Raw genomic sequence first — 14,938 nt, 5'->3', positions numbered from 1 at the left:
GGTGTGGTGGTGATGTTCAACTTGGCTGCTCCAGTTGGTTGTGGGGGGAAAGTCTGCATGAAGGGTAGTTCACAGTAAGGTAAGCAAAGTAATAATGCTTCATGTATTCATTCAACAAACATGGATGGAGCCCCTGTCTCACACAAGGCACTCTGCTTGGGAGAGAAATATGAGTAATGCATGCTTTTCAAGGCCCTGGTGGTCTTGTGGACAAGTACACAGCAAATCCCTGATGAGGCAGACTGTGGAGAGCCTCATGGGTCTGATCTGAGCTGTCAGAGGACAGGGCGTACCAGAAGGAATGACCCACTTCCCCAGCCGGCACGCTGGGGGCAGTTGTCCCTCTATGGAGATGGAATAACCCAAGATGGTAGCCAGCGAAAGGAGAACGAAGGGAGACTGAAATGCAAACTGAGATCAAGTTCTGGGAGGCTAACATGACGAGGCTTTTGAGGTGCTCTTTGGGACCCTGAGGTTTCCTGTGAGCATCTCAGGGAGTCACTGGGAGAAAGGCGGCGCATAGCCTCCTCTGGAATGGATGGCTGTACCTTCTGCACATACCGGGCTTCCTCCAGTGTTTCACTGTAAGAACGGATCCCTTGGCCAAAGGAGTTTCAAAACTACGGGTTACATTTAAACTGAAGCGCTGCTTTGAGGAGATTCCTTCAATAGCAGTAATAATGACGATGGTGGTGGTGATAAAATCACGAATAACTCTATCTGCTGTGTGCCATGCAGCACGCTAAGGAGGGTCTAAGCATTTCAGGTGGTGCTGTCATCATTCTACCTCACGGACGAGCACGAGGTTCAGAGAACGTGCGTGGCTGACCGCAGTCCCCCGGATGGCAGAACCAGACCCTGGCCTCTGTGCCCCATCCTGGTTTCTTTCCACCAGCACTGTTTTCTTTCTGAACGGAGAACTCCATGGGTCCAAGATACCAAGGGGGCAAAATGGTGGTTCTATGAACGTTTCTGAGTGTATGCTCTGATGTAGGCAGAAATGAAAATGGGATTTGGGTAGACAAGTACAGGCTTTTTTGAGGTAAGTTAGAAAGACCAGACTTGAAAGGGATGAAGATTGTTCACCTGGGCTCTCTGGTGTGAACATCAGGGAAGTAGAGATGCTACAAAGCAGGGGGTCCCAACCTTAGATGGAGGGATTCCGACCACGACCCCAGGCAAGGAGGTATACTCAGCTCCACCTGTATTCGACTCTTCCCACCTGCAGACACCATCCTCCATGGCTCAGGCAGCCTGGAGAGCCCCAGGCCCCACAACAGAGTCCAGAAGTAATATTTCCTCTCTCTGCTCAGGCTGAACTCCCTCCATTTGTCCATCTCCTCTTCTGGGGATTCTGCTCAGAATTCAGGTCATCCCACACCTCTAGGAAGGTGTAGCACTATGTCCCAAAGGCACTCCGGATAAAAACTTTATAAAACTTGAGGCAGCTCAGAACTCTCAAAATTCTCTGAATATTCCCCTCCAAGCTGCCCTGGGTGGGCAATTCATCTCCTGATAAGTGACACGAGGTGTTGGATTTCCACTTTTAACACTCTTACATCCCCGGTTGTATAGAAGGAGGTCGAATCTTCTTAAAAGTTACACAGCCACAGGCTCTAAGGAAAGAAGCTTGGAACATCCATCTTGCCTGGCTGATGGCTGCAGAGATTAAATTCAGATTGAGGCTCTTCCAGGTGGCCCCAGCTTCTCACTGGCTCACCTGTCATCAGGACTCATGCTTGGATGCGGAAGCCACAGGCAAGGCAGGTGAGAGAGCCTTGGGGTCTTGAGAGCCACACCACCACGCTGGCTTGTAGAGGCTTGGAGGGCTCCCTGCAGTGCTCCAGGGCAAGGATGGTGCAGACGACCCCTGTGGCTCTTAGCACTCTTGCTGTTCTCTCTCTGCCAGTGGTTACAGTCTTAGGAAGGTGGAGCCACTATTTGATCTTGAGGCCATCACAGGTGCTCACCCAGCCCTGCCTGGCCCTCTCTGGGGTATATGTGCTGAGCAGGCTGCCCAGCTTCCTGTCCCCAAAGCTGCCCACCATGACCCTACAGCCAGGCCTCAGCTGATTGGACCAGCAGTGGCCACCTGACTGTAGCTGGACCAATCAGAGTCCTTTTGCCCACTACACGCTCAGAGTCAGGCTTCATGCAGCCTCAGTTGATTGGACCAAGAACGGCCACCTGACTGTAGCTGGACCAATCAGAGTCCTTTTGCCCACCACACGCTCAGAGTCAGGCTTCACGCAGCCTCAGTTGATTGGACCAAGAATGGCCACCTGACCACAGCTGGACCAATCAGAGTCTCTCTCCTGGGAAATCAGCACTGAAACTCAGAGAGGGTCTGTCTGCTCATGGAAGTCTAAGAAGTCTACATTCCCTCATCCACAATTCACAAATCCCAAAGCTCTGAAAATTGCAAGCATTTTTTGGAAACATTTGTGGCAGACACATTAGGCAGCAAAATTAGCCTTGACTGACATGAGGCTGTTGGTAGTATTCAGGACCCCACTTAGAGACAGTTCATGGGTTACCTGGTGGAGATGTCTGTGTGTCTAACTGTGGGGTGCTTCCTGGGACCCCACGGGGGTATTAAGTAACACATGATTGATGCATGGCTGTTATTTTCCTAACACCTGAAGCACTCTGACTCCCAACCACATCTGGCCCCAAAGAATTTGGATATGGAGTGAGGACTTACTAAAAGGCACAGTGGGCTGCCCTTCAGCCTGCCCGGGGACAGGTTGTGAGAATGCCAGTCTGCAGTGGGGGCAGGAAGAAATGGCTCACAAACACAAGCTGTGGTGAACATGCGGAGAAGGTCCTGACATCTTCAGAGGCCCTGGCGACCTGTAAGACACCCTGAATCTTTGCAACCGCTCTCTTTTTCATTAAGCAGCTCTAGCTGGTGTCGCCAAGCTGGAGTCAGAGAGCCCTGACCTCCCATCCCCTGGAAGGCTCAGCCCGGGAGGGGGTTCCACCATGTCGTGGACAGGGAGTTGGGAAAGCACCTCCACATCCAGACACAGCCTTCACTGAGGCCTCCGACACTTCAGTGGGCACGTGGCCTGCTGGCCTGGGCAGGAAGGGCTAAACTCTTGAAGGCCTCCACTTAAATGAGATTCCACGGGGAAAGCAGAAAGGGGGTGGGTTTGGCAACAGGCCATCTCCGTGGGTTTCTGTCTAAAGGCTTTTCCACTTAGAAATATTTTCTAAGGAGAGCCTTTGTCTTCTTTCGGAGGTGGTATGAATTTGTGGTCCTGAGTCCTCCCTTGGAAAATCTACCTCTGCAAGAATTCCTTTTTATTTTATTTTTTTCAACAAGAGAAAAAAGAAAAAAAAATACAGCTTCCCCTTTCTTGAACTGTGTGTCACTCGCCAAAGAATTCCACAGCGATAGCAATGCTATGAATAGGGCAGTCATAATGGGCTTCAGAAGAGCCCAGAGCCCAACCACAGGAATCGTTCCTCTCATGGCTGAGCTAGAATTGTGCCTTTTATAAACCGAGCTGTGAGAGGAACGCTTATAATCTGTATTCTCCCCCTACCTTCTGAATTGGCCATTTATTATTTCGTTTTTATCCTTGTTGAAATGCTCCTTTTGAACAACGCTGGCTTCTGTTTATATTTGAGAAGGAAATGAAACCAAATATGAAAGAAATCGTGACAATTCCATCGCAGAGGGGGACGTATCGAGCTACCCTTGCAAAGTCCTGAACTTGGGGGTCTCGCCTTCAAAGGCAGAGTGCTTCCTGGCCTTATCAAAGAGGGTTGCACTTTTCAGATCAAAGGCGGTGGCACTCTGGCTGTGATTATTTATTGCTCTGGCAGAAACTAAAAGTGAGTGGGTGAAAACACATTCTGAACCCAATAAGCTTCCCCAAATAGCTGTACTTGGAGGCTTCCTGGAAGGGGGATCTGGGCAGACATCAGCCTCAGCCACTGTGACGATAGGGAACCAAGGAGCTCAGCCATCCAAAAGTGGTTAGAAGTGAAACAGAAGTTTAATCTGGACTTGGAGAAATCTGTGGAAAAACAGACATTTCAGTGGGATTTCTGCATTGAATAAATGAGGCAGGAAAACTGAAAACTGGAGCAAGAGACCAAGGAAAGAATAACAAGGCCGTGCACATGGCAGAGGGGAAATGAGAGCAGGCGTGTCTGTCTTAGACCTGACCTCTTCTTGCTCCCAAGATGTGGGAGAGGATAGGCAGGGGAACTACACCGTCTTTATCTGGTCGTCTGGGGACGGTTGAAGGTTTGGAAATGGAGCTGCTTCTCATCAAAACCTGCCACTGCACAGGAAGCGTGGCAGCCCCGGCCAGCCCTATCTCCCCCCCGATTAGGGGTCCGAGCGCGCCCGGGATGTCTAGAAGCCCCAAGTGTCTTCCTGCATCAGATGAATGCCCAGACAGAGCCGCAAGGCTCTCGTGTGAGCCCTGGCCTCCAGCTGCCTGTCCCTTGTTTGGGAGCAGGGGTTTCCTCTCTCCCTAGTCTGCAGGGAAAGCCGAGGTTGCGAAGGCTCCATCTCCCTGGAAGTCTGCTGGTTAGGTGACAGAGCAGCTACAATCACACAGCTCCCAAAGGTGGTGGTCTTTGTGAAAAAGGAAAACTCCCCAATGCTTTAAAATGAGCCCACGGCCAGGTGGGTTGGTATGCTCTGCTGTGGTTTAGAACGTCCCGTGTAGGTCGAAGCTGATGCGTCAGGTTGTTGGGTTAAAAGCTGCGGGTCTGAGGCCATTCTTCCCTGTGCTGCCTGGGCCTACTCCCGGCATAGCTATGCACACTTGAGCTTGAAAGAGAGTGTATGTTTCAGAGGTTCTTCAGATCACAGGGAAGAAACCTACGTCCTGCCACAGGAAAATACTTCAGAGGCTGTGTGAAAATCAGCCCCAGTTGCTTGAGTTCGTTTTAAAGCTCCCTCACTCCGCACTCGTGAAATCTTTCTGCCTTACTTACTGGAAGCCAGCTGTTATTTTCTGAGTCAGCTCCTCCGGAACTGGGGTCAGCTCCCTCCCTGCTCCACATCAGCTGCAGCAGCTTAGACGTGTCACGTAACCTGTAACCTCTCGCCTTCTGCATGGCTTGTTTTGTATAGTAAATGAGATGATATATGCAGAGCTAACTCAAGCCTGGCACTTGGTATGCTCCAGGAATGGGACCATGTTGTCATCATTATAACACACTCCCGTTTCCTGAAATGAACAGAAGCATCCTGAACCAGGCCCTGGGAGAGCCTTACGGGCCATTAACAAACATCACAAATCCTACAGACGTAACACCCCGCCTAGGATTTTACCAGCCACTGGAAATGCTTGCAGTGGCCCAGCGGGCAGAGTCTCTTGGTTTGGGAGAAAATTCTGGGAAAGAAAACGTGACCTGTGCTTATTAGCATCGTCACCAAGTTGTAAACTGTCCTCGAACCAAACAAATACAAACACATAGATACAAGTGAGCAGAGTAGTGATCACCAGAAGGGAAGGGGGTGAGGGAAGGGTTAAGAGAGTCCACTGTATTGTGACGGACAGAAATTTGACTTCTGGTGGGGGGCACGCAGCAGTGATGCGCAAGTGAAAAATGCGGTGTTATGCACATGAAATTTACATAATGTTTGAAACCAATGCTACCTCAATGAAAAAAAAAACAAAACACTTTTCCCCAAACACCCCAATCAAGGAGTAAGAGCCAAGCCAAGGGGAACCAAGAAAAGAAATGCAAGAAAGCATCACCCCTGGAAAGAGAAAGAGCAGATGCACAAACCCACAGTCCTGCTCCCGCGGAGCCTGGCTCTCCCCAGGGCTGGCCCGGGCTCCGCAGCGCAGGGCACTGGGTGGCAGGCTGCCAGCGGGCCCGCTTTGCTGCGAGTGGAGCTAGGGGTGCGGGGGCGGTGGGGCAGGAGGCGTCTATCTGGTCCACTGCCTGCCTCACAGCTGCTCCTGGGAAGCCTCACAGAACTGGGTCATCCCAGTGCAACTCACTGCTCAGGAAGCGTGTCCACGGCTTGAGCTGGGCAGGACGAGAGTGTGCTGGGGGGTGGATTGTGGGGGTGGGGATGCCCTGTGGGTTTTCCTAGGAGGTGTTTATGGTCTGGGGGGAGGGGCGGGAGGCCCCTCGGAAAGGATGTGCCTTTACCGTCAACCACCACTGCTGTCAGCAGCCCCTTCTTGCTGCTCAGCCGGTCGTGCGTCTGGCACTGCTGGTCGCGGAAGCTGGGCAGGCCCTTGGGGCAGGGCAGGTTCTCACAGACCGCGTGCTCCACACTGGCACCCACGCAGTGCGTGCCTCCGGGCCCCGGGCTAGAAGGAAGAGAACGGTCTGTGTTAACCAGACGTGCCACGGAAATAGCAGGGGTGCCCAGGTTCGGCCTCTCTTTCCAGGACGGGGAAGGGGCAGGCGAGGTTTCCAAAGCAACCCCCTGCTCCTTTTACACACCACCTCTCAGCAATCCCCAGCCCACGATGACAACATGTTAAGTGAGCTGTCAGGAAAATGCATCCAAGAACTGTAAATCAAGGTCATCTGGAAATAGAATACAGTGAGGACCAATCAGTTCAGCAAGATCCACAAACTTTGTCTTTCATCTGACGTTAAACTTGACCATCTGTAATACAGAAAACCCCAAGGGGGATTTTTGGTGTGTGTGGGTTTTTTACTTTTTCTCTTCTATAAAATGAAGACCTTTAAATGGCTCCTAGGTATACTCCAGAGGTCACTAACTTTCAGTATGGGTAAATAAATAGCTCTCACTTACTCTATAATGAAAAGAATCAGAATGGTGAATTCACTTGTTCATGGGCTTTGGGTAGAGACCAGCTGGGTCCCAGTTTTGTACCCTTTGCCAGGCAAGCGTGAGACCACATGTGCTCAATGCTGTGGTCTTGGGTCCTGGATGCTCTGCGTGTAGGCTGGGGTTTTCCCCAGTTCTGGAGACCTAGTTGTGTTCTCTGGCCACGTCTGCATACGTGAGGCGCACTGAGGAGGAGCAGCAGGACCCTGGCCCAGCTGGCTGAAGCTGGCTCTGCCCAGCTCTTCCACAAGGCTCTGGATGTCCTCATAGGACTCTGACCTGGGCAACGTCAATGGTGCCCTTCACCTCCACGATGCCAAGAGCATCATGGTGGACTAAGACAGTCCCCTACCCCATTCCCCCGGCACTTTTTAACTGAAACTCACCACAGATCACAACTGCACCACTCAATGACTTTTCAGAAACTGTACACACCTGTTAGCAAGGTGACATTTTTTGATACACTAACCATTTCATTTTGAATATTTCTTTCCCTCTCTTTGCTATTTCTTGTGTTCAGACAGTAAGACCATCCTGTGATCATTGCCTTATGGAAGAGATATGACAGCAGCAGGTGGCAAAAGTCTAGGCTTTTGTGTCACAATAACCTACACCAGGAAGCCACAAACCTCCGCAGAGGTCCAGACAGTCAATTTTTTTGGCTTTGTGGGCCATGCAGTCTCTGTTGCAATGACTCAGTTCTGCCACTGCAGCACAAAAGCAGCCAAAGACAATGTGTAAACAAAAGGGTGTGGCTGTGTGCCAATAAAACTTTATTTACAAAACCAGTGGTAGGCCATAGCTTGCCAGCCCCGGTCTACATAAATGTGTTCAAGGAGACATCTGGAGCAGGAGGAGAGGTGCCGCTCATACCTTCGTGCCCATCTCACACACACCAGACAACATCTCTCCCGTCTGGGAGTGGAGGCAGCCTTGAGAGATTATATATGCTGGCGGCTCCACAGAGGGTTCTGAGTTTTGATCTCAAAGTCAGGGAATAGCAAAACCTCTCTAAGGCTTATGGGATCTGAGAAGAGTGGGATCCTTTGTTCTTTTTCCTGCCTAGAGTACCAGGGAGACAGCTAGAGCTCAGGAAAATGACTGCATCGCCTGCCTGGATAGATGGAGCGTTAGACCATCTCTCCAGGAGCTCCAGGCCAAGTGCCAAATGTGGGTAGATGAATGTATTTCTGTGCCACAAACCATGGTGTAGCAGGAATAGAGACGGGCTGGAACTGATGAACCAAGTGGACCAGCAGGAGGGATATCTTTTCTGCAGCAGGAGGGACATCTTGTCTGCAACAGGAGAGCTGCACGTCCCATGGCTGGGACCGGAGAAGAAATGGGTGAAGCAGAGATGCAATATGGTAAGAAGCTGTGGGTTGAAGTGTGTCCTTTCTACAATTCATGCTGAAGTCCTAACCCCCAGATAGTCAGAATGTGACCTTATTTGGAAATAAAACCACTGCAGATGTAATTAGTTAAGATGAGGTCATACTAGAGTAGGGTGAGCTCCTAATTTAGTATGGCGCTATTATAAAAAGGGGACATCTGGAGACAGACACCCGCAGGGAGAACACCATGTGAAAATGAAGACAGAGATCAGGGTGATGATTCTACACTCTAAGGAATGCCAGAGACTGCCAGTAAACCACCAGATTCTCCCTCACAGCCCTCAGAAGGAGCCAACCCTACCAAACCTTGATCTTGGACTTCTAGCCTCCAGAGGTGAGAGGATAAACCTGCTGCTTATGCCACCCAGTTAGAGGGTTGTTAAGGCGGCCCTAGGAGAGGAATACACCAGATATCGCAATAACCACATGCATCCTCAACCGAACTTAGGTGCAGACTCAGGGAAAATGGGGCAAAAACTCTTGAAGCGATTAGGAATCCAACATGGACTAGAAGGGAATTTCAAAAACACAAAGTAGGTTGGTTACTAAAAAAATAAAGGAAGCTATGTTTCCTACACACCTCAGGGTGTGGACTGAGATTTGCACATGCCATGTAATTAACTTCCTGAATTGTCATCAAGCTTTATTTTAGTTTCCTTTTTAATTTCCTCTACCAATTGATTTTTCCAGATTTACATTTGACGGACCCTCATACATCAACGACCTTTATGCCTCACAGCAGGTAAGTGGAGAGGAGATTAGATGTGACCTAAGAGAACTCCTGGATCCAGCAGAAAGCGGGCCTGGGAGGCGGCAGCCAATGCAATACCACACGTGCCTCAGGGTGCGTCTCTCCTGAACTCTGTTGATCCTGTTTCATCTCCAGGTCCAGTCTTCTCCCACAGGCGGAAGTTCCCTTCCAGCCCCCATCTGGCTCAGCGCCCCATCTTCCCCACTCCCCCAACCCCAACTCTCTGCCCATCCTTAAGGCTACCTCCATCCTTCCAGCCTATTTTTCTTTCCTACCTGGAACCTCCCCTGACCCTGCTTGGGTCTCTGCTATGCGGCTTAGCATCAACCCTGTGAAATGTTAAGACCCTGTTTTCCTCCCACTCCTCTGCATCCTCGAGCAGAGAATCTTGCACAGGCTGGTCTTCAATAAACAGCAGTTAGACTGAACTGAACTATATTATCAGAATTTATCTTTTTTATTTTTTTTTAGAAGAAGTGGTCAGATTCTGGATATATTTTGAGGTTTGATCTATTTTTTTAAATATTTATTTATTTATTTGGCTGTGTTGGGTCTTAGTGGTACACGCAGGGTCTTCCCTACAGTGTGTGGGCTTCTCTCTAGCTGTGGTGCGTGGGCTTCAGAGCGCATGGGCTCAGTAGTTGCGGTGCGCAGGCTTAGTTGCCCCGCGGCACGTGGGAGCTTAGTTCCCCGGCCAGGGATCGAACCTGCATTGCTTGCATTGGAAGGCAGATTTTTAACCACTGGACCACCAGGGAAGTCCCCGGAATTTATCTTAAAAGGGATGTCAGGGAATATGGTGGAGGAGGAAGCACCAAGATTCTCTCCACCTGGACAACAACTCTATCAGCAAAAACTGCCTGAAGTAACTATTTTGAAATTCTGGAGTCCATCTGAAAGCCTGTAGCCTCCAGCAGAAAGCTTGGCTGGTAAAAGTTGTGGCTAATTTTGGTCAATTTCAATCTTGAGTGTGGTAGTAGCTATCTGTACACCATACTCCGGCCCCACGGCAGGTAGCTGTGCCTACACTCCTGGTGTGGCTTGCTGGAGCCAGGGTGGACAACATGGACCTTGTCCTCTGAATATCAGAGTCCTGTGTTCTGATTGCTGAGTGCTGCTTTTGATTTCTGAGGTACAGGCCTAGGGGCTGGCCACCATTGTTGCAACCCCTACCAGGGAATTTCAATGAGTGATACATTTTTAAAAATTCTTTTTCTCCTTTTGGGAGCCAGATATTTAAGAATTTAGTTATTCAGAAGCAACTGCACATTTGGGAAAATTTAGAACCACTAGGTATGCCCAGGGAAAGATGAAGGCTCAGAACAAACCACAGAAGACCTTTACACTTGATCCCCAGCACAGAGAAACTTTCCAATAGCAAAGAAATGGCAAATTCAGGAAGAAGGAGGAGAAGCTGATTTTCAGAGGTACACTATAAGATTCAAATGTCCAGTTTTCAATAAAACAATCACAAGACGTACAAAGAAACAGGAAGGTATGGCCCATTCAAAAGAACAAAATACACTGGTAGAAACTTGTGTCCAGGGAAGCCCAGAGGTTGGGCTTACTAGACAAAGACTATAAAACAATGGTCTTTAAGATGCTTAAAGTGCTAAAGGAAGACATAGACAAAGACAGGAAAATGATACATGAAAAAGTGAGGAGCAAGAGATAGAAGTTCAATAAAGAGAAATTATAAAAGGAAACAAAAACTCTGAAGTTGAGAGATACAATAACTGAAATGAAAGTTTTACCAGGTGGGTTCAAAAGCAGATTTGAGCAGGCAGAAGAAAAAATCAGGAACGTACATTTGTTCTATGAATTTGTCCTATGAATTGAAATAATGAGTCTTGGGAATGAAAAGAAAAAAAGAATGAAGAAAAGTAAGCAGAGGGGATCTGTGGGAAACCAGTAAGGGGATTAATATACACGTTATGGGAGTCTCAGAAGGAAAAAAAAAAGAGCAGAGAGATTACTTGAAGAAGTAATGGCTTAAAACTTCCCAAATTTGAAGAAAGACATGAATCTGCATTTCAAATAAGATAAATTCACTGAGACGCACTATAATTAAACTGTCAAAGGACAAAGAATCTTGAAAGCAGCAAGAGAGAAGCAACACATCACAGACAAGAGATCCTCAATAAATTACAAGCCTATTTCTAATCAGAAACCTTGGAGGCCAGAAGTCAGTGGGTTGATATGTTCAAAGTTCTCAAAGGAAAAATAATCTATCAACTGTGTGAAGTGAGCCAGAAAGAGAAAAACAAATACCATATGCTAACACATATATATGGAATCTAGAAAAATGGTACTAATGAACCTAGTGGCAGGGGAGGACTAGAGATGCAGACGTAGAGAACAGACTTGAGGACACCAGGGAGAGGGAAAGTTGGGATGTAGTGGGAGAGTAGCATTGACATACACACACTACCAAATGTAAAACAGATGGCTAGTGGGAAGCTACTACAGAGCACAGGGAGATCAGCTGGACGCTTTGTGAAGACCTAAAGGGGTGGGATAGGGAGGCTGGGAGGGAGGCTCAAGAGGGAGGGGATATGGGGATATATATACACATGTGGCTGATTTACTTTGTTGTACAGCAGAAACTGACACAAAACTGTGGAGCAATTATACTCCAATAAAGATTAAAAAAATATATGAGAGAGAAATTTAGATATTCCCAGATAAGCAAAAGTTGAAGACTTTATGTTTTTTTAACCATCAGACCTGCCCTACAAGAAATGCTTCAAGTTCAAATGAAAGGATGCTAGATGGTAACTTGAAGCCATATGAAGAACTAAAGCTCTCCAGTCAAGCAGGCATGATGCTAAGCTTTGTCAGAACCAGCTACTAGAGAGACACCAGAGGAGGGACAGGCTTTGTCTCTGGTTCTGGGATGTGACATCTCCCTGCAGTTTCCTGTGGTGGCCCGGGATGCAGGCCACCTCCACCTGGGCAGCTTCTGAGGGTAGCTTCCAAGCACACCAATGCTTTGGGAAAACTCTCAGCCTGCTCTCACATGTAGTTTCTCGTTTGGACCGCTTTCCCTGACACACCTAAGTGTGACTTTCCAAAGAGTTCCACCAGTGCAACACCCCTGCAAACCTCTCCCTCATCCATTGGGCCCTGGTTGTACCCTCTCCAACAAGCCCAAGGAATTTCAGCCCTGGGTGTGTGTGTGAGGGGGGCACCCTTATCTATATTTGTTCCTTCCTTAGGTGCCCTGCCTCGGACCTGAAGATAGTGGCTGCTTCCTGTATCTGCTTTTCCTGTGTCTTTGGAGTTCTTTACCTCTTAGCAGCTAATTCCCCAATACTCCAATTGCCTGTCATAGCTAATGCTTTTTTATATTAAACTTTCCCTGTTCAAAAAAAAAATGACCAAAAGAGTTGATTTTCTGCAGTTTTCCTTTGCGTCACTATTTTGAACAACATGGGAAAAGGGAGAAGCAATCTTCCAGCGGCATGATTTGCTACCCAATCATCCCAGTTTCGATATGTCCATCTGCGGCAGGACCCTGCATTCAGCCCGCTCACTCTTAGAGACAGTGTCAATAACACAGGCCACCTGAGTGTTACCGTGACACCAGCAAGGGCCTCCTGGATATACACCGGTGCTGAAAGAGTCCCCCTATACATGCCACAAAGAAGATGGAGAAGAATCTTTGCAGGGGGAGGACATGTCTGACAGGAAGGTCCGCAAGTAGCGTGTGAACAGAAGTTCTGGGGGAAGACCTGGAAGAGGGACCAGCTTTACCAAGGAACCCTTGCCAGACGAGTGAACCAAGCTGGAGTCGTCTGGACACACGGCCTTCAGGAGATGCTCCCCCTAAAGCCGGAGGAGCAGAGGGCTGGGATCCTCATCTGCCCCGAGCGATGCCGTGTGGATAGAGTACAGAGCACCTAGGAAGGCTGAAGCAACAGAAACCGGGCTCGCCATGGCTAGAACAGAGGAAGGTTAACATGACAGGACTTGTGGAATGTGGAATAGAGTCGTCCGTTTCTGAGAGCAGCTCAGCCTTTCCCATGAGGGCTGGAAGGCCTCCGAGGCCCCATGGGGACCCTGAGAAGTGGAAGGGGGGGCGGCGGCCCATGGAAGTCTCATCCTTGAGGACACAGGTAAGGACAGAGGCACTCTCTCATTAACACTGATCGTACGATATACAGCCAGAGGGCTTACACCCTGCCTGCTCTCTGGAACCCTCACCTCGTTAAGTCGGCACAGAGAATCACAAGCAGGATCCTGGCTGTGTCCTTCAGGTGAGGAAACCAACACTCCAATATGTTACATGACCGCTCAGCGGGCAAGCAGGAGGTGAGGATAAGAAAGTGTGATTCACAAGCACTCCTGGCTGCAGCAGGAGCAGGCTAGGGAAGGGGCCTACCCACTGCTATTGTGAGGCCAGGAATGCCAGCCTGACCCACTGCGATAGGCACTGGGGGGGGGGGGGGGGTGATGGATTTTCAGGATGCTTCTCCAATATCAATCCCCGATGTCTCTTTGTACTCTATCAGGACCTTCGGAACGTGAACAAAGCAGTGTTAGGGGAACTACTGTCCGATATCCCCCGCCCCAGTCAGGCACGATTGTAACCACCTTCATGAGTTATCGTACAAGAGGAGGTCCTGGGAAGGAACGCGGAACTAACAAGCTACCACCAACCAGAAGAAATTGGGAAAGGTCAAAAGAAGAGAGGAGAGGCTAGTCCACATGTCTTGCCAACCTCCTCGCTGGAATCCATCTTGGCTGAGCGACGTGCGACCCTGAGTCCCAGGGACTGGCCAGAGACAACCCGGAAACTGATCCAATCCCCATAAGACCCGAGACCGGGAGCCATGGGGCAGACCCGTCCTCCTGGGCTCCCTCACCCTCCCGCTCTCCACCCGGGCGCCCCTCCCCAATAAAGTCTCTCGCTTTGTCAGCACGTGTGTCTCCTCAGACCGTTCATTTCTGAGTGTTAGACAAGAGCCCACTCTCGGGGCCTGCAAGGGGTCCTCCTTCCTGCAACAGCAGGAGTTTAGGCATAAACCCAAATAACTGGAACAGGCAGGTCACGGGAAAGGATAGCCACATGGCAACTACAGACGCAGTCAGATGTGCCCTCTCACTGCTTATGAAGGAAACGCACAGGCCAACCTCATCAAGACGCCACTACATACCCACCAGGACGGCCAGAGCAGAAGAGACGGATAGTACCGGGCCCTAGGGAGGCTGGGGGGCCGGCGGAAGCTTGCTGATGCTCAGCCTAGGGGTGGCATGGCCAGTCTGCACACCGGGCCCTCATCCAGTCACACGCGGACCAGGAGCCAACACGCTCCACGGTGATGGGTAGCGCTGTGCAGGGAGCCACACACTCAGGGTAGGTGCCCTTTCTGCACGTTACACCATCAGAGACATGTTCACAAACAGGGAAAAGCACACGTGGAGAGGCTGGAGGGAGAATCCGGAAAGCGGAGAGAACGTCCAGAGAGAAAGCCAAGTCCCTCTGAGCTCCTGCGGGGCGGGACCGGCTCCTACCAGGTCAGTCCCAGGGCCCTGGGCAGACCCAGCGCAGGGCAGGGAAGCACGACGTCTGCCCAGATGCCAGCATAACCGGCCGTAGGCCTGCCCTTTCCTCGGATGACAGGCAGCGTTCAGGTGGAAGGAAGAGCCAGAGGCAGCTGAGCGGTGGCACTTTTGAATTTTTTGCTCTGCTCTACTGAATGAAGGTAGATCAGAAGAAGTCACCCAGCAGTTCAGACCTGCCCGCCACCCAGAGACACAGTGACCTCAGTGGTTCCGCCTCCTGTTCTTGCACCAAGAGCGCCGAGGAGCGAGCAGGGCACTGCCACGGGATTTCAAAGTGCCGTAGGCTGTTAATGCCCTCGCAGAGCAGCTGCCGTCCAAGTGTTAAGGCCTCCTCTGAAAGGTACCAACTAACACAAGGAACTTAGGCTCAACTCTGATTTTTAAAAACTAATACCAGGTACATTAAAAGCACACATATGGGTTTCACTGTGGAAG

General features: G+C 49.9%; 1 protein-coding gene across 6 annotated transcripts in view; it reads right to left on the bottom strand.

Annotated features, from left to right (window-relative positions):
• ADAMTS17 (ADAM metallopeptidase with thrombospondin type 1 motif 17) overlaps positions 1-14,938 on the bottom strand; it is a 352,116-nt gene that overhangs the window by 113,548 nt on the left and 223,630 nt on the right. For all 6 annotated transcript variants that reach the window (XM_057724212.1, XM_057724214.1, XM_057724213.1 and 3 more), the window contains exon 13: positions 6,136-6,299. In XM_057724212.1, coding sequence (XP_057580195.1) covers positions 6,136-6,299 — 164 coding nt within the window. The remainder of the gene's footprint in view (positions 1-6,135; positions 6,300-14,938) is intronic.

This window comes from Hippopotamus amphibius, chromosome 2 (assembly GCF_030028045.1).
Source record: "Hippopotamus amphibius kiboko isolate mHipAmp2 chromosome 2, mHipAmp2.hap2, whole genome shotgun sequence".
In the NCBI taxonomy this organism is placed as follows: Eukaryota; Metazoa; Chordata; class Mammalia; order Artiodactyla; family Hippopotamidae; genus Hippopotamus; species Hippopotamus amphibius.
The sequence above is the reverse complement of the archived record's forward strand: the minus strand, read 5'-3'. Positions and strand labels throughout refer to the sequence as shown.